The following is a 19,644-nucleotide window of genomic DNA, read 5'->3' on the forward strand; positions in this document are numbered from 1 at the left end:
GTGAGTGATTAAACCTGCATTTGGTTCAGTGTTCATGCACTTAGATTTAAGGAAGAATTTCCCTTGGTGGCCTGCTAAGAAGAATCATGAAAAGATGAGTTAGAGCTAGAAAACTTTCTGTGTTTGCCTTATCATTCTGTATGAACTTAGGCCATGGCTCAGAGTTAATATCCTGTCTGTGCTTGTCAGACATCCTTCACTGATCCTGACGTCCTGGGCCCTTGTCCTCTGCCTTGGCCAGGAGTGCAGAACAGACCAGCCCTGAGGATGCCCTTCCCTGTGCAGGATGAGTGACTGAGCCCTCTGGATCTTGAGGGCATCTCATCCTTCAGCCTGTGCTCTGAGCTTTGGCTGCCTGCTTTAAACATCCTGCCTGCACACACAGGGCTCTGGCAGTGCTGTGCCTCTTTGCTGTAACTGCTGCCTTTGTTCTTGCAGCACGAAGCTGTGCTCCCAGGGCCTGCCACCATTGAACTGATGCTCGTGGAAGATGTGAAGGTGAGCCCCACTGGGCTCTCCATCTACAGCCACCCTGACATCCAGGTGAGGAGTTCTCTGCTGCTTTCCTCCTGCGGGGAGGAAAACATCACACATTACAGAAGGTGTGGGAGGAGACAGCTTTACTAGAAAGATACAGTCTTAATCCTGGATGCTTTTCTGGTTTTGCAGGCAGAACTTCTCATCCAACAAGGCTCTGGATATTTTTTCATTAATACCAGTGTGCCAAATATTGTAAGAGTGACACATGAGGAGACTCAAGGCATTGCTTTGGTGAGTGAAGTATTTTGTGGTTTTACACCTTTTTGGCAACCAGGTTATTGTTCTGCAGCTTCAGCACTCCTGGGCATTTTGCAGCAGGTGTGGATAGAAGGCAGCAGCTGCATTTTGGATGTGTTTGCCTGTCACAGTTGTGCCTCAGGCAGGGGCTCTTTGCACTGGCACTTTCAGGTGTAGTCTCAGGTACAGGAAGTTGTTTCATTACAGCTGTGATGGATTTGGGTTTTCTTATAAGATAAAAGCCAGTTCCAAATACTTCACCCATTACAACTTTGCAGTAAATTGTTCGTGATTTCACAAACACACCACGAAGAGTAACATGACAGAATTATTCAGAAGCTACACATAAGATGAATTGGTTTCCAGAGTAATACTGGAGTATTTGCTGTGGGCCAGTAGATCAAATTCTTCTGTCCTATAGTGCTGTTTCAGGGTATTTTTTAATCACAGTATTGCATCCCGATTTTGTGAATGAATTCAAGAGTTTATTCTGATCTCCATATGAAGTTTCTAATGCACTTTTCCACTAGAAGATGCCACTAAAGTGAAGGTATGCTTGACTTCATCAGGCCCAGGATATGAAATGCATTCTGCAGTGAACACCAGTAAAACTGTGTGTTTGCATTGCTGCTTTCATTAGACAAGAACTTGAAATGAAACAAGTTGCTCTAAAGAGTGTTTTTTATAAATGTATAATTTACAGATTTACCTTTTAAGAAGTAATGCTGATAAAGTTAGTGAAATAACAGTAACTAAGGTGGAAATTAGACTATCAAAAGAATTTGTGAAACATTTTGATTGTCTCTAACTGTTATAAGTGTGAGGTGGGAATATTTTTTTCAACTAGGCATAGAGGTGAGAAAAAAGTAGAAGAGATGAGGAGTTTTTTGTACATAGTACACTGTGCAAACTCTTAATAGTTTTTTAGTCAGGTCTCCCTGATGGGTTTAACTGATGTACATGAGGTAGGTTCAGTGCTCTTGTCTGGAATTCAGGAGTGGAGAAGTGACAACAAGATTGGCTTTGTGAAGTGTAGGAAGAGATTTAACTGCCTGTCATGTTAAAGGAGAGAAAAGTCCACTTTAAACACATTTTTTTTTAAAATGCAGCCCCACACACATTTGGCAGGTCTGTTAGCCCTGTGTGCTGTGTTTGGGTTAAATCCCAGTTCCAGCCCTGGATTTTTCCATGGAAGCAGCAGAAGGGCCTGGGAAATCAGCAGGCTCTGTCAGGCTGCTGCCATGGCAGGTACCAGTGCAGCCAAGTTGACAGAGGATGAGTAAACTCTTCTGAGAAACTAAATTCAAGTGATCTGGAGCAGGGATTCCCAGACTTTCCAATGGGGCTGCCAAGGAGGAATTCTGTACCTCTCCCTCTGGTTTTGACACAGCTTCTCTGGGCATGGGTGGGTGGTAGCAGGGGAGGAGTGAAGAGTGGTCAGCAGTGCAAGATCCCTGGATACTGGGAGCCACTGGACACCTAATGGGAGAGGAGAACAGCAGAGGTGGCTGAGACAGGAAGCATTTTAAAAGTTCTAGTGCTTGACCTTTTCCCTGTCTGCTTTCTCTGGTCTCCCAGCCCAGGTGAGCTCCATTCCAGATCCCTCCCCTGCCACATCTGCCCAGCCCCTGTATTAGCCATCCTCCCTGGGAGCTGCTGCTGTTCTGGAAGCTGACCTTTATTAAAACTTCACATCCCTTTCTATTTTGAGGCAGGAACTGGAGTAGTGCTCTCACAGAACAAAATGTCAGTTTTCCCCACTGCTCTGCTGCTGAGTCCTGTGGTGCTGCTGGGCAGTGCTGAGAGTTCACTGAACTCCTTTGCACTGGGGGGCCTGGCCATCTCCCCTTGTTCAGAGTTCAGAGCACACAACAGGACACCCAGCTTCACTGCTGTCCCTGGCCAAAGGGAGGAGAACAGCTGGGATTGCCCTGAGGTCTGTGACAAGGTCAGGGAGTTGCACGAGAACTGCAGAGCTGATGTGAGCAGGGTGTGTGCCTGGCCTTGGGAGAGGGGACTTTGGGATGGGTGCTTAGCTCTGAGGCCTCGTGTTTGTGACCAGAGGTCTCTTTCTTCATTGTTTTATTCTCTTTATCCCTTAAGAAGTGTAACATTCTCTTTCTTTAAAATTAATGGAATAATAGTTTTATTAAAGAAACCCCTGATCTGTCAGTTGTCCTCTTACTTGCCAGGATCTACCACCAGGTTTTGGCTGCTCAGATGAAAAGCAATGACAGTAGAGTACAAATCTTACAGGAAGCAATACCAATGCTTTACAGGCATAATCTTTGTCCTTGGTTTTTTTTTTTCCTTATCACTTTGGTTTTCACTCTACTAAGAAGAGTTTTGTTCTAAATGATTTGTATGTTTTTTCTCCTGATGGTGGGAGAGTAACAGGATGTCAGACTGTTCCAGATGAAGAGCTCTTAATTCCCTTGGTGCCTGGGGGCTGTTTGCACTAGCTCAGTAGCATGATACTTTTTACATACATTTTACAGCTTGATTTTTATTTTGGTGGAAGAATTCTCTGTGCCTAAGCTTGGAGATTTCTGCATCCAACTGCTTCTCCCCTGAAAATGATACAAATTTTATCCTGTGAACTACAGGAAAGAAGTGCTATAATGCAGTTTTCTTTTGGCATTGCAGGTGCAGCCTCTGCTCCCAGGATCAGTGACTGTAATGATTCATGACCTGTGTCTGGCTTTCCCTGCCCCAGCTGAGGCTGAAATTCATGTGTCTGATATCCAGGAATTGTACGTGCGAGTTGTTGACAAGGTCAGTGCCTTGGAAGCAGCATTAGGAGCTGCCCTGACTCCCTGTGCTGGTCCTGAACACAGAGATCAGACATGGACAAGATGCTACAACAGAGAAACAACTATAATCTCCCTGTGTCTCTGTTTCTCCCTCCCAAAGTTATCCCTTTAGGTTATAAGTGTCTCAGAGTATCAGGTATCTGTTCATGTTCTGTGTGGCAGCAATCTCAACTTTTGCATTTACACAGCAGTATTAATCCATAATTTATATGAACATACTCATTTACATTTCCTCCTGTTTAAAGTGCATGTGAGCAATTCTTTTAAGAGTAGGTTTTGCCCCAAGGTCATTTTCCATATGTCAGGTTTTAAAACTGAACAGAAAAAAGTCCAGCTCATTGCTCTTGCCTGCTTGGGTATGCCTTAAACAAAATAAGTGTTGATATTTCTGGATGTTTTAATTATGCCCTTGCCAGCTGAAGGACCTGAGTTCATTCATTTCATTTGACACCAACTCTAGCTGGCAGGGAGTAGTCTTTAAAACCAGTGCTAGTGTAACCTTGGGGCTCTGTCTCCACTACCCTACTACAAGTGTAATACAAAATAAAATGAAAATGTTTATGCTAATAAATAGGAGTGGTTTGAATGCAGAATGACTGGATGTGTCTGTTTCAGGTGGAGATTGGAAAAACGGTTAAGGCTTATGTCAGAGTTCTGGATGATTCAAAGAAACCTTTTCCAGCAAAATACTTCCCAGTCATGGATCTCAGTCTCAGAGCAGCATCTCAGCTTGTCTCACTTGTGTAAGTTAATGGATTTTTGAAATTAATCTGTGAGTAAGAATTGGCAAAAAATGAATAAAGGTATTAGGTTAAAGGCACGGTAATGCACAATGGCTGAGATTCTATTTATTTTATTTTTGTGAAGTCTTAATTACGTGGTAAAAGGTTAAAGATTATTATTTTTGAGGGAAATTGCCTGAACTAACAGCCTTGATATTGCTGGCTGATGAAAGAGTCTGCATTCCTCCCGTGTGATGACTGATGAAGCTTTGTGCATCTTGGAAGCTGTGACTTGCCAAATAGTGTCAGGTGAAGAGTGCTGTGTGAAGGCACATCTGATGTTTTCAAACTCATTGTGTCTGTGACTTGTTTCATTTTCATTTCAGGTATTTAATGTTACAATAAATCACAGGTTGCAAAGAGCCATTGTGTGTAAAAATGTGATAATTTCCTTAACTTTGCTTCAGACAGAGTCACTTAGCCTTGTGGTAAAACTGCTGGGCACTAAATGAGTCCCTTGCTTTGCTATTTGTAATTTAGTCAGTAATTTATTATCTCTTTAATGGATTTCTTTGCAGCCCCCTGAGGGAGGCTCTGGATGAGCACACTGCTGCTTTCCTGGTGCGTGGGATGACCATTGGGCAGACGAGCCTGGTGGCAGCTGTGGCTGACAGAAGAGGACAGAGAATCAACTCTGCTCCACAGCAGATTGAAGTAAATAATTTCAGATAAGATGCATGCATAAAGAAAGTCTGTGCTACAATGGAAGAGGAATACATAAATTATGGTTACAGTATGGTAATCAATTTGCCATTAAATTCATTCTGTCTGGAAGCTGACCTGATTCCAGTCAGATTTCAGTGTCGTTTAACTGCAGATGATGAGTTAAATTTCTGCATGCTCAATTTACTGTGATTAAGCAGCTAAAGACTCAGTTGTACACTTGTACACTTGTACTGTTTTGTGGCATAATTTATCTGACTGAAGGTTCCTGAACACAGGTATTCATATTTCTGTTTTTAGGTCTTTGCCCCATTTAGACTACTGCCAAGGAAAGTGACCCTAATTATTGGGGCCATGATTCAGGTGAGGCATCTTCTTACATATTTTCTTTACTTTGTAATTTATGTTGTAAAATGAATCTTCATAACTGGATTTTCAGCAGTAGATACTCAACTTGACATTTATCTGCATTCATACTGAATGGACTGACAGGATTGGAGGAGAGGGACTTTGGGAAGGGCCTGGAGTGACAGGACATGGGGAGTGGCTTCAACCCTGATGCAGGGCAGGGTCACATGGGATATTGGGAAGCAATTGGTGCCTATGAGGGTGGGCAGGCCTTGGCACAGGATGCCCAGAGCAGCCAGATGAGTTTTGAGGTTCCTCCCAACCCAGCCCATTGTGTTTCTGTGATGAATACTCCTGTGAACAAGAACAGTGTCATTCTTGAGCCAGCTTCTGTTTTGCTCTATTGCTGGATCAAAGGATTTGTATTTGCTTTTGTCAATTGAGTGTCAGCTTTTCTGGTGTTAAATACCAGCACAGCATGAGTAAATCTGCCAGCTCCATGAAGTTAGGCATAGTGGGCTTGTTGTACACACTGAAACACAGAGCAGAGGTCTGCACCAGGGTGCTGAGGAGGAGGGGAGGTAAAGTTTACTGACACTTTCTGGAGGGGAGGTGGCATCAGCCTGTGACACTCTGTGAGGCACAGAGCTCACTTGTGTGCTCAGCTCACACATTTCCCAGGCTGGCATCCTGCTAGGACCGGGGCAATGGTCCTGGAGCTGTCCTGGGAAGGTGCAGGCAGCACTGAAGTTACTGTGGTGCTGAGCAGGGAGGGTGTGCACTGTAATGGTGACCAGAAGAGCTGTCTGAAGTGTTCATGTGCTGTTCTCTGTGCTGTTCTGACAGATCACTGCTGAGGGAGGCCCCCAGCCTCTCTCCAACATCATTTTCTCCATTGACAACAAGCACATTGCAGCAGTGAACAGCTCTGGGCTGGTCAGAGCAGTGGCCATTGGCAGTGGGGTGGTGACAGGAGTGCTGCAGGCTGTTGATGCTGAGACAGAGAAGCTTGTGGCCGTGTCCCAGGTAATGTTTGTGGTGCTCTTGGGGGCTGACAGGGGCTCTCTGACTCATGGCTTTGGCTCTGAAAGGGGGCACAGAGTCTTTCTGCATGAGCAGTGTTACCTCGTGCACTTCTCTGGTTTCCTGAAGATGCAAACTCATTCCTTCTCCCTGGCCTGTGAACTCACACAGGTATTGGCACAGGTGGTACTTTGAACAGGTAGGTAAATCTTGCTGTGCCTTAAACCAGACTCTCACAGATAACCAGGGGGGCTTTTTGACTAGTCTGGTATCTTCAGGGTTGGTTAGGTTCAGGATTGGTGCATCTAGAAAAGCCCATCTAAAGAAGCCTTTCCAGCACAGCAGAAGGTTGTCCTTGTCTGCATCCCGTCTTAGGTCAGGAGGATCCAGAAGGCAGCTGTTGCTGAAAAAAACACACATTGTCTCCTAAGCTGCAGCAGCCTGTATAGAACACTGTCACACCCCTTGTTGTGGTCTGAACCCATCTGTGAAGTGCAAGCAGTGAATCCCTGATATTCCCTCAGAGTCTGTGTCCTTAGATTTTCCTGCAGCTGAGTGTGAGAGAGGTGGGCGGGTCTGCAAGGGAGCACAAGTCCCTGGGACTTGCATGAGACTCAGAGAACTTGGGCAGATCTTATGACTTCTTCCTTTGAGCTCAGGGCAGTACAGCTGCTGTGACCCACAAAGCTCTGCTGCTTGAAAGGTGTCAGCACAGTCCAGGAAGACACAAAGTAAGTTTTTTAAAAAATATCTAGAAATCTCTGCTTTTTAATGTATGAGCAGCAGTCTGCCCTGATGGTGTGACAGGAGGCAAAGTGAACTTGAAAAGTCAATCTGCTGCCCAGTGAGGTCCAGATCTGACCTTTCCTCCCCAGTATATAGCAGGAATAAAATCTATCAGGAATACCTGGATATGTGAAGAGGAGATATCAGAGTCAAACATCATCCTTTTATTCTCAGTTGTCCCATTTAGTGCTCTACAATCCTCATTTCATTCTAACTCCTTTCCATATCTTCCTTTACCCCTGGGTTTCTTCATCTGTCTTCTGCTGGGGCCCCCTGTGATCTTGTCTGCTGCTGTCTCTCACAGCAAAAACATTCATGTCATCAGTAATTTTGAGCAGATTGGTTTTTTTCAATTTAGGGGATTAGTTTTTTTCAATTCATTTATATGCTTATCAATCAAAATTTAATCCTTTTTAGTTTTTTACAGTCCTACTGAATTTGTCTGTCTGTATTTCCTCTGACAAGTCATGCTAATCACACAGCAACAGTCATTAGATAACAGCAAAACAGTGGCTTATAGAGCCTGAAAGTGAAATCTGGTTTCTGTTTGACAAGTGCTTAGAGAGTCTTCCCTTCCTCCTTCCCAGGACAAGGTGGAAGTTGAGGTGGTACAGCTGACAGCTGTGAGAATTCGGGCACCCATCACACGAATGAAAGCTGGTACTCAGGTGAGCTGGTTTGGGATTGTCTTTTGTCCCTTCACATGCTGGACCTGTAGCTTGTGCTCATTGCTGTCACATCATCTGGTGACAGCACTGCAGCTCTGGCAGGAACCATTTTCTTCGTAAGAGACCCCATCCCTTGATCAGTGATCAAACTTAAATTTTAAGTTTGATTCTCTTTCCTATGGGCAGGTGTTTGGTTTGCATGCTGGCATTACCTAAGCAGGCTGGTTTCTCTCTTTCCAGATGCCAGTGTATGTCATGGGCATCACCAGCACTCAGACTCCTTTCTCCTTTGGCAATGCTGTGCCAGGGTTAACATTCCACTGGTCTGTCACCAAGAGGGACACTCTGGATGTCAGGACAAGGCACAGTGAGGTAAAGTGTGTGTGTGTGTGTAGTGCATGTGTGTGCAGCTTGGGAAAAGGAAACGGCCACATCAGGGCAATGCAGGGAATACTGCAGCCTCCACTGCCTCAAAATCCAGGATCAGTTGTCAGCACCTCGGTGCCAATGTCTGGGCTTTCCATGAGTCCAACTTTAATCCCTTTCTCCTGTCCAAGGCTGCTTTTCAGCTTCCTGCAAACTACAACTTTGCAGTGGATGTTTATGGCAGAGTAAAGGGAAGAACAGGCCTGAAAGTTGTAGTGAAGGTCCTCGATGCTGCAGCCAACCAGTTCCACAACATGGCAAGAGAACTGTCTGATGAAATCCAGATTCAGGTAGGATGATTTTCTACACGGTTCATGTTGAAGTATCTCTTTCAGAACTGGACTGAAGTCTGTCTTTGAAATCAGGAATTTGAAATGCAGGAGTAGCTCCAGCTTTGGTTTATCTTTGAGCCCTTACTCTTGTTTGTATAATGTTCCTCATTGGAGCTCATTCAGTTCATGGGCTCATGGGGGCAGGGGGTCTAAAGTAACTCAGGTGAATATGGGGTTCCCAACACCTTTTCCCTTGAGAAGTCTTCTGTTTTCATGCTGAAGAAAATTCCTGAACGTACTACAAGCCAGTTTAGCCATAGCCCTGGAAATAAATACTCTCAGAATAACTTGTAGACGATACTGGCTCTCCTATTCTCAAATATTCATGTTCAGTTGTCTTATTTTACCATATATATTATACAAGATAAGAAAAAGAATTACAGCTCTGTTCATGTTTGTTTGTTTTGAAGATGAAATAAATAAAGTAAATTTCTGTCTGCACTCAACATTGGGCCAAAATGCCTCTTACTTTCTAGGTGTTTGAAAAACTTCATCTCATCACTCCAGAGGCAGAAGCAGAGCAGATCCGCATGTCACCAAATTCCTTTATTAAACTTCTGACCAACAGGTCAGTGCTCAGTTTCCATACTGTGGCTTGTGTCACCCCTGTATCCAAACTGCAGGGCAGTTGGGTTTAAGGGAGCTGTTTCAGTCTCTCAGTAGCACTGTTCATCCATTTAATACACAACTTACCTGCTGGTTCATGATATCTTACTGTTCTCTCGGGCTTTGTCAAATCTTGTATTAGATTGTAGCTGGAAAATTCATTCAATATTGGGAACTTTCAGATCCTTTTTTTAAAAGCAGCTGAGCCAGTTAAAGCAGTATCCTGCTGCCTGCTTCCTCTAGAGGTTTTGATGCGTGATTGAGGCTTTGTGGAATATAATTCTGTGTATTTTGCACACAGAGGTTATGGCTGGATTTTCAGATTAAAATGTCATTTCCAAATGAGAAATTCTTTTTACATAATCTGTTTTCAAAGACTGACATTTTAGACTCATACCAGGCTTGAAATGTAGTTTTCCCAGCATAATAATGGTCAGATAGAGACAGTAGGACACACACTGAGGGCAAAGCTTTAGAAGCATTTACATTTTAGGGGGATGGAACCCATAATTTCATGGAATCACAGAATGTTTTGTATTGAAGAGACCCTAAATATGGTTTTACACATTTAAGGGGTTCCTTACTTTCTGTTTTGCTTCAGGGACCGAGTGGCCTCCCTGAGTTACCGTGTCCTGGATGGGCCAGACAAAGTCCCTGTGGTGAAAATCGATGAGAGAGGATTCCTTGTCTCTGGCTCCGTGATCGGATCCTCAACCATTGAAGTGGTTTCACAGGAGTTGTTTGGCATCAACCAGACCATCACAGCTGCTGTGAAGGTACTGTCAGCTCCCTTCCTTTGCAGTTTCCTCAAGTACATCTTCACTGCTGCAACAGGGATTGCTGGCTGCACTTCTTGAACTTCACTTGTGAAAAATGAGCAGTGCAGGAATTAACAGCTCTGAGCTTTGAACCGTGGGACACCAGGGAATGAAAGCCCATCATCTCTGTTCAAACAATCCTTGAGCCAAGAACTTCCTGCATCTGGCAGCATGAACCACTGCTTCCCTGCCTCCTTCCTATCCCTTTCTACTGTCAGCATCTTCCCTCTGTCCCAGCTAAAGGAGAAAAATGTACAATTGAGTGCTTTAAGTTATTTCTAACTCCTGTAATCACTGTGAAGGGGCTTGGTGAATTTTTTTAATTAGGATTTTGGTATTTCCCATGATGTTCAATTTTGCCTGTAGGACAGGGTGTGGCTCTGTCCTCCTGGGTGAGGAATGAAACAAGAAATGGGGCCCAGTGTCACTAAAGCCACCCCTGCTGCGAGGTGGTGGCAGTGAATTCTCCAGCTCTGTAACTGATGACCTTGTTTCTTCCCTTTGGCAAGTGAAAGATGTCTGATGAGTTTGGGGTGCCTCAAATGCCATTTAGTCAGCACCCAGTGGGACTGAAGTCAGATCCCCCTCTGTGAGTTTGTCCTGTACACAGGATGGTGATACAAAGCTCTCTGTAGTAGAACCCATCTCAGTTCAGCACCTTGTACAGCTCATTTGTTTTCCTGTACTTACTACAACTGTAGTGCCTTGATGGAAATGATACTTTTAACTTCATGAGGTATGGCTGAAGAGCTGAGAGAGCTTGAGAGGTTCTGCCAAAGGTCATGTCAGAGAACTTTGACAGAGCTGGAGATGAGCTTGAATCTATTGTGTCATTCCAAGGCAAAGCTCTCTCCTTCACTTTGTCCTTCTTTCATAAGGTCTGGTATTGTCTGTGTACAAGTGTACACAATTAAGAACCAAACTGCTGCTGCAGCATCACTTAACACTGAGACCTTGAACTTGGCTCAGAGAAGGGCTCTTACATAAGCCAGGGAGGCTGGGGGAAGAAGGAGTGACAGTGAGCTTAGCCTGGGACCAAGCTCAGCACTTGCCTGGACCTGCTGTACTCAGTATTTTATTTTATTTCTTCTTGAATTAAAAAAAAAATACATCAAGACCTGAGATGCTTTAACAGTAAAAGGCTGTTTTCATCAGCATTAAATTTAGCAGTTGTCCCTTGTGGGATAGTTGCTGAGATTTTAAAGTACAGCAAGCTTGATAATCTGTCAGGGAAATGGGGTTTTTGTTGGCTTGTAACCACAGCTTGTTGGGCAGAGATCTGTATGCACAGAGATTTTAAGTGATGAAGCCAGCCTGTGGAGCAGACAGTGGGATATACTGACGTTTATAGCCACTTTTTTTTTTTCTTTTTTTTTTCTTTTTTTTTTTTGGATTCACCAAAGATGTATTTTGCTTGAGGCCAAATTTGTCCTTTCCTTTTTAAGTTCTGACATGTACATTTTCAGATTGCAGAGTTTTACGTTTTGGCTGAGCCTCTTAGGTCAGGAAAATAAAGGGATTTTTCAACAAGATAAGCTTGAGGCCTTCTTTTAAAATAGTTTTCTCAGTATATTTGAGTTTAGCCTCTGCCCATCTATTATTTATTTTCCAACAGCTGTAACAAAGAGCAGATATAATTATTTTTGTTGGGTAATTTTGCTCATTAACCTAGGTAAGTTAATAAAGAATAGTAATATGCTATTTAAAAGCCAGAAGATTAGGTTGTCAAGTCTTTGTCTTCAGAAAAGCTTTTTTGACTGGAGTGTTACTGCAGAAATGTGGGGATATGCACATATGGTTAATGGAGCAAGCTCTCCTGAGGAGTTCAGAGCAGTTCCCAACTTCTCTCTTGGCTGAGGAGGGGCACTGGGGGAAGCAAGCTCAGCCTGCTGAGCCCCCAGGGTTTGTCAGCTGCCAGCTCTGCCTGGAACAGCTTGGCTTTCTCAGCTGCTGCAGGGGAGCTGGGCAACAGTGACTATTCCATCCCCTTATTCATACATTGTGAGTTACCCTTCTAATACCCGGGCAATGAATTGCACCTTTTCTTTCAGGAATTAGTAGGAGAGAGGTCATGGGGTCACTTCTTCTCTTGCATATCAAGGGAATCTTAACAGTTTGAGTTGAAAGGATAGTAATGTGTTCTCTGAAGTCTGTGTGTGATGTATGTTTCTGTATGATTATTGCTAGTTTCAGTTCCCAGTGGTACTAGGAGAAAAGGGCTAAGAAATATCAGCTGTGAGGGTACGAAGCAGACAGAACCAGGCTTTTCTCACCCATGACAGGGCAAGGGGAACACACAGGAAACGCAGTCTGAACATGAGACAGCACTTTTTACTGGTGTGGCTGTTGAGCACACAGTGCAGGAGGCTGTGCAATCTCCATCCAAGATGCCCAGGAGCTGCCTGCACATGGTCCTGGCCAGCTGGCCCTGGGGAACCCAGCTGGAGTGGGGGACTGGACTAGACAGAGTCTGAGACCCCTTTCAACCTGTGAAATGGAGATAGTGATAACAACAGCTGCACATGTTAGTCCTGGCATGTGGCTAAATGCAAATGGCTCATAAAGGCAGCTCTGGATATTTATAAAAAAGAACTCTTTTAGATTATTTTATAGGGGCACTATGAAAAGCAATTTAACTTTCTTTCTCACTGCTGATGTTTTTCCAGGTCTGCCCCATCTCCTACCTCAGGCTCTCCATGAGGCCCGTTTTGCTGACCCAGAACAGAGAGGCTCTGCAGGCCCTGCCCCTGGGTGTGACACTGACATTTACAGTCCATTTCCATGACAACTCTGGAGATACTTTCCATGCACACAATGCTGTGCTCAACTTTGCCACCAACAGGTGGGTGTCTATCACGGGTGGTAATTACACAGAGCAAAAAAAGGCCAGACACACACAGAACAAAGATGGTTCCAGAGATACCAAGTGAGCATGCAGCTTGGGCTGGGATTAGCAAGGCAAGGGATTTGTCTCTGTGGCCTTCAGAGGCAGCGGCAGGAAGGAGACTTGCAGTTAGCAATTGATATTCCCAGCCATGGAAAGCTGCCCAGATAATAAGCATGGTCTCAGCGGGGCCTGCAGGAGCCGTGCTCTGCTCTGAGTGACTCTGAATCATCCCCCTGCATGCAGCAGTGGCCCAGAGAAACAACTGATCCATCAGCATCTGTCTCTCCCACTGCTATGTTCCACTGACGCACTGAGGGCTTATGTAAGGTAGGGAACGTTCTGGATCAGGGGCTGTCTCCTCAGATAGGCTTGTGCAGCCTTCCCACAGCAGGGACAAGCCTCAAAAGGCCTTTGGTCTCTGCCACACAGAATAAATGTTGTGAGCTGCCTGCTGTGGTCTTCAGTGAAGTACCACTAATGCTGTTACTGAAACACGGTTTGTTTTTGGCAGAGTGCCTTGCTGAATTTGGGTGGGCACCAGAGCTGGCCATCCAGTGGCCATTCAGTGTCTGGGAAGTTGCATATTGGTGTTCAAATTTCTTAACTTCCTAACTCCTTTGAGAAAAGGGAAAAGAGACAGATGATATCATTCTAAAGCTCTACAATTGTCATAATTAAGAAGTAATTATGATCTTGGTATTGCCTCAGCATAGTGGTGAACTGAGAACTGTAATTTGCCTCAGTGGCACCTAAATAATTTTTATAATTTCCTTACTTTGCTGGACTTCATCAGATGACTGTTCCTGAAAACAAGTCAGCCAGCTGAAGAGTTTGATAGCTCTCCTGCTGGAGAGAGCCATTGCCAAGCCTTCCCTGATGCAGCAGCACTTGTGTTTGTGTGCAGAGATGACTTTGTACAGATCGCCAAGGGAGCTGCCAACAACACCTTTGTGGTCAGGACTGTGAACGTGGGGCTGACCCTGCTCAGGGTGTGGGATGCAGAGCACAGTGGCTCTGCAGACTACATCCCCCTGCCTGTGCAGCATGCCATCTTCCCGGAGCTCCCAGACGTGGTGGTGGGGGATGTCCTGTGCCTCAGGACCTTGCTGACAGCCCAGGAAGGTGAGTGGCCTCCAGCTGTGTGGGTTAGCAGCTATTCCACGGGACACCAGGCTCAGCAAAACTAAATGCATAATTTACCATGCTTGTTCAGAATCAGAATCAAATGTCACTGTTCTTGTTAATGATAAAAATAGGTTTGATTAACTCCTCTAATTGTAATTGCACCGTGCAGTAGATCCCTTGTATTGAATTCCTGAGCATCATCGCACTTCAGACATTTCTGTTCCATTGGCTGGATAGGCTTGGCTCTGTGGGACTCCTGCAGAGTCAGGCCTGCCTTCACTCACTCTGTTTGATGGTTTGTATTAATGGGCTTGTGCCACAGTAACTGCTGGGCAGTGGCACTCTAAGACACCAGTGCCCAGGAAATGCTGCAGTTGGCAGCAGGGAGTGAGCAGTGTCCCTGTGGTGTTTTCCAGGCCTGCCAGGTGTGTGGAGCTCCTCCTCAAGTGCTCTACTTCTTGTGGACCCCAAGACTGGCGTGGCCCTGGCAAGGGACTCTGGGGTGGTCACTGTCTACTATGAGATCCCTGGGTTACTGAAAACCTACAGAGAGGTGAGGCACTCTTCTGTTCCTGCTGAGATTGGTTTAGTTGGGGTGATCCTCACCAAACTGCATTCTGTGGAATTTTATTTTGTTATAAATATTTAGAAATGTTGTTCTAGAAATGCAGAGGGTTGGGAAGTATTTGGTATGTGTCCAAAAACATCATGTTTTTTTTAAACATCTGTGCTAAGGAGGAAAATGTAGCATAGCCATTTTGATTTTTCACCTTTACTGTTCTTATATTGAACATTTTGATTCCTTTGTTGGCTAAGTTGTTTCCAGGTGCTAACCAATTTTTGACTATGGCTGCTGTTATGAATGAAGCTTCACTGCAGGATGAGATGCCAGCAATAACTTGCTCTAGTGTTGTGCCATGCATCACGGATCAGAAGTACTCCATTAAATTATTTTGTTTATCTGCTATGCAGTCGTACTGTTGACACAATGCACTGCATCAGCCAGCATAAGCACTAGACATTCTTTTTAAATTAAATTTAGACAGAGAGCTTTTTGCATATTAACTTCTGGGGGTTGAGTAGGAAGACAAAATGTTTTTGCTAGTTTAAATTGCTTGGAAAGACAGTTTCTAATATTAGAGAAATGTGGGATTACAAAGAAAAACATCACCTAGTGGAGTCTTTCACAACCAATGCAGTTTGTGGTTTTGCCTTAATTTTTATTTGTTGAAACAGTTTTTTGGTAACAATGTGCTTCATCCTTTCTTCAGATCTTGATTAATGCACCTCAGAGGACCACAGCAATGCATGTCAGTGGCATGCAGGCAAGCTTGCAGGGAGCGGCAGTCTCAAAAGTCATAGTTTCAATTGGGGAAACAAACAAAAATTTGAAAGGTATGATTAAAAAATATTTATGCTGATGGTTGATTGTGTGTTTATGGATTCATGATGCTTTGGTTTGTGTTACAGGGTTTTTGTTTGTTGTTTAAGGGTAACAAGATCCCCAGTAACCTCAAATGCCTTTCTGGAGTCCCAGGAGCTCTAGGAGCCATGGGACAGAATTTGGAAGGTGTTCTGGAGCACTGTTAATATTTCACAACTAACAAAACCAGTAGATTTCAATAGAAGTACCATTTCTGATCATAGAAACAACAGTTAATGGGCAATCAGCTAATTGCTTATATGTTTAATTGCAATTGCCTTTTTGGTGTTGTTACATTTTCTTACTTAGTTACCATCCTTAAATCTTTACAGAACTTATCACCAGTTAGAATCAATACAAAGATTAAGCATCATATTGTGTCCTCTATTTAATATGCTGCATTTTTTGTGATTATAGATCCTTTTAGCTTCTAGCTTAACAATTAGCACTTCTTCCAATAGTATTTTCTTTTGCCATGTGTAAATTATTAGCCTACCAAAAAATCATCTCACCAGATACTAAAATCTAACTCGAGGCTCCCAGGATCATATAAGTTATTCAAGAGACATCTGAGCAGAAAATTCTCTGCAGCTTATTCTTTCCTGTAAATAAAATACTCCTGTCAAGAAAACCCCACAACATATAAAATTTTCATTGCTGTCTCTTTGGGATTAGACCCTGAGCAAGGGCAGCTGTCTGTGATTTCCAGTGATTTTAAGATCCTCTTAACCTTGTGAAACTATTTCAGAAGGTGGTGGAATAACCCAATGCTGCAAGTCATGACTTTGCTTTTAATTAATTTAACTTAATGAGTTACAATTTGTAATTAATTAGAGATGAATTGTTTCCTTCCTCCTAGGGGAGTGTTCACCTGCTCAGACTGAAGCCATTGCTGAGTTACAGCCCCAGTCCATTATCAGTTGCCATCTTGATTTCAACAGTGATGCCTTTGACTTCCCAGCACAGGATATTTTTGTGGCCGAACCTGGATTTGATGCAATTTCAGGTAAGATGTGACAAGATGCCATGCTGCAGACAAACACAAGCTCTTTGGTCAGCAGATTCCACAGAATCCCAGCATCATGGCTTGGGTTGGAGGGACCTTAAAGCCCATCCAGTGCCACCCCTGCCATGGCAGGGACACTTTCCACTGTCCCAGGCTGCTCCAAGCTCCCAGCATGGCCTTGGGCACTGCCAGGGATCCAGGGGCAGCCCCAGCTGCTCTGGGCACCCTGTGCCAGGGCCTGCCCACCCTCCCAGGGAAGGTTTTTTTTTTTTTAGTATCCAATATAAACCTCCTCTCTTTCCTTCTGAAGCCTCTGGGCTTTGCTGTGTAGGAGCTCAGGCCTCAGTGAGTTGCTCACATGGACACTTCTTGTTTCATTGGGTTTTCTGCCTGTGACAAAATCTTGTGTTGGTTTTCAAAGAAAGCCAGAAGTCACTGGCAGCCCACTTCATGTTTTACAGAGTTTTTTGTAGGAGGTAAAAGAAGCAAAGGAACACTCAGGTGACAAGTATTCCAAAAGTTGAATGTACCCCCAAAACATCATGAACTGGGTCTTAAAAGGGGGGGAAATTGCCAGACACTGTGGAGGTGGAAATAAAATTGTCAAGTCTACAAAATGTGTTAATGTTTTGAAAGTGTAACTTGATTTAGAACAGCACCAAACCACCATGGGCTTTACTTAAAGAACATTAATTATCTGTTAGATTCATCCCTGCACCCGTTGTGTAAACCCCTATTCTGCCCTGCATATGCCTCTGTCACTTAGCTAGGGGAAGAAAATAAGGGGAAAACATGCACCTGGCAAGTTCTCCTTGTTACTGATGCTCTTTATCTTCCATTCTCTGGGAGGTTTTTACTCCCTTTACTGCTAATAACAGATTAATTGGTCCCATATAGAGACTAGAAACATGGTGAATATATACATTTTAAAGGAGCTTTTATAAATAAACTACATCTTCACAGACTTCGTGATGGTAGGTGGCTAAAATTTTAACACTAGTTGAAAAGAATATGAACTAGGATTTTCAGTCTTGTTTTCAGTAAAGCTTTTCAGTGTTAGTGTGTTATGTTCAAAGTGGAACTGAGTCTCAGTGGCATATTAGAATAAAATATGACTGGAAGTTAGCAGCATAGTGTTTTTTTTCATGATGTTCAGTTTGGGACAAGGAACAATTCTGTAGTTATATTGCTGGGATTGTGATGTTTGACCCCACAGCCACAGTGTCCCAATCCATCTGTGCACTCCTCATCACTGCTGGTTGAGCTTTACCACCTTTCCTGGCTTTTCTCTGAAGATGTCCCAGCAATCTCGCTGTGCATGGAGAAAAACCCTCCAAGGTGAGCAGCTAGCAGCCCCAGCTGTCTCCTTTCTGCAGGACACTACACATGTTCCATCAGGATGCACAGCCTCACTGACAAGCAGCTGAAGCACCTGAGCAGGAGCAAGGCGGCGCTGCGGGTGACGGCGGCGCTGCGGGGCAGCGCGGGGGCCGGGCAGCAGCTGGGCACCGAGGTGCCCTTCAACCGCTGGTTCTACGCTGACCAGGCTGAGATGCTGCTCAGCAACCAGGACATGAGCTCCGTGCTGAAAGTCTTTGGTGCCAGTGAGATCCTCGATAGCCTGGAGGTGAGTGTGCTCCCAGCTGAAAGCATTCTGAGCTGTTACAGGCAAAGCACTCCCTGCCATCTTTACCGTGTCGAGATTGCTCCTGAGATGATTTGGAAGTGCTCATTTTGAAATGATGATTCTTCCTCAGTTTTCACTTTTCACAGGATCCCAGAATGGTTTGGATTGGCAGGGGCCCTAAAGCTCATCCTGTTCCAATGCATTGCTGTGGGATGCCACTCACTCACTGGGTTGCTCAGGGGCCCATCCAGCCTGGCCCTGGGTTTTGGGATAGTACAGGTGTGTCAGGCTCACCTGGGCATACAGCCTGGCACACGAGAACCAGCTCGTGGGTCAGGAAGCAAAAACCTGCTTGACCCCTGTGGCAGGGGAAGTCTTGCCCAAGTCTGTGTGAGTGACTGCCCATAGCTCACACAGCCCATTGAGGGTCTGTGGGGTTGGCCCAGACCTGTGGGAGGGGGCAGCCTTGGCAGTAGGCAGGGGGAAATGCTGCAGGTGTCACTGTAAGGGTGCACCTACTCCTCTGGAGGGGTGAATTGCTCAGGGTTTCTGTGGAATCCCCCATTGCTGGCAGCTGGCCTGGAAGAGGGAGCTGTGCTGTGCTGCCCCAGCAGTCTGTTCCAGGTTGGATGTTCCCTGTGCAGGTGGAATGCGAGTCCCCAGCAGTGAAGGTGCTGGAGAAGGAGAAGTTCTATGGGCTGCCCAGTTATGTGGTGTACACTGTGAGCCTGGCTGATCCCAGAGTTCCTAGCCAGGGCTCCCTGTCCACCACTCTGACTGTCTCCAGTCCCATGACAGACCAGTCCATCACCATCCCAGTGACAGTGATCTACCTGACTGACAAAACCACTGCACCCATGAGATGTAAGTTTAGCTCTGCACTCCATATGCCAGCAGAAACCTTTAGCTTCTCTGATGTTTATGAGGTTAATTCTTTAAGCAGATTGGAGAAGATGCTCCTTTTAACTGAATATTGCCTCCTCTTGATCAATTCTGCAGATGAAGCCACTCTCTTCCAGCAGTTTGTTGAGTCTTACCAGGTGATGATCTTCACGCTTTTTGCACTCTTAGCAGGGACTGCTGTTATGATCATAGGTAAGAGAAGGAAAGATTGCCCAAGAATTTTTTTCCATAGCTTCTTACAGTGTGTTACCTGTAAGACTAAAAGGAATGATTGCCATGTGAGATTATTTTGGTTTGTTTTTCAATTGTCTTGCAGTCTACCATGCATTTTTCTCACCAAATGAACAGCACAATCAGCCAGTGTTCCACCCAAGGACAAGTCTTCAGCACAGCCCTAACAGTAAGCAGCTGTCACCCAGTTAGAAGTGAATTCATTGATTAGTCTGGCAATTGCACTGGCATTGAATGTAGGAAGGTCTGTAATCAAGAGTGGCAATGAAAAATAATTCACATTCTTACAGATGTATTTAAGTTACAGTGAGCTGCAGGCCTGGTTGTAAACACGAGTGCCTGGTGCTTCAGATAAAATACAGCAAATTCGAGTGAATGTCACCTGCTGGGGGGAGATGTG

The 19,644-nt window shown here is 44.6% G+C and overlaps 1 protein-coding gene across 2 annotated transcripts in view; it reads left to right on the top strand.

Moving 5' to 3' along the window:
* The window catches only part of NUP210 (nucleoporin 210), a 48,590-nt gene that overhangs the window by 27,376 nt on the left and 1,570 nt on the right, over positions 1-19,644 (top strand). For both annotated transcript variants that reach the window (XM_059856067.1, XM_059856068.1), the window contains 21 exons: positions 439-543; positions 670-771; positions 3,424-3,552; positions 4,206-4,333; positions 4,891-5,026; positions 5,336-5,398; positions 6,230-6,409; positions 7,780-7,860; positions 8,101-8,232; positions 8,418-8,576; positions 9,095-9,186; positions 9,826-10,000; positions 12,709-12,884; positions 13,834-14,051; positions 14,471-14,607; positions 15,326-15,449; positions 16,337-16,483; positions 17,860-18,110; positions 18,755-18,974; positions 19,110-19,205; positions 19,330-19,413. In XM_059856067.1, coding sequence (XP_059712050.1) covers positions 439-543; positions 670-771; positions 3,424-3,552; positions 4,206-4,333; positions 4,891-5,026; positions 5,336-5,398; positions 6,230-6,409; positions 7,780-7,860; positions 8,101-8,232; positions 8,418-8,576; positions 9,095-9,186; positions 9,826-10,000; positions 12,709-12,884; positions 13,834-14,051; positions 14,471-14,607; positions 15,326-15,449; positions 16,337-16,483; positions 17,860-18,110; positions 18,755-18,974; positions 19,110-19,205; positions 19,330-19,413 — 2,935 coding nt within the window. The remainder of the gene's footprint in view (positions 1-438; positions 544-669; positions 772-3,423; positions 3,553-4,205; positions 4,334-4,890; positions 5,027-5,335; positions 5,399-6,229; positions 6,410-7,779; positions 7,861-8,100; positions 8,233-8,417; positions 8,577-9,094; positions 9,187-9,825; positions 10,001-12,708; positions 12,885-13,833; positions 14,052-14,470; positions 14,608-15,325; positions 15,450-16,336; positions 16,484-17,859; positions 18,111-18,754; positions 18,975-19,109; positions 19,206-19,329; positions 19,414-19,644) is intronic.

Source organism: Haemorhous mexicanus, chromosome 11 (assembly GCF_027477595.1).
Source record: "Haemorhous mexicanus isolate bHaeMex1 chromosome 11, bHaeMex1.pri, whole genome shotgun sequence".
Lineage (NCBI taxonomy): Eukaryota > Metazoa > Chordata > Aves > Passeriformes > Fringillidae > Haemorhous > Haemorhous mexicanus.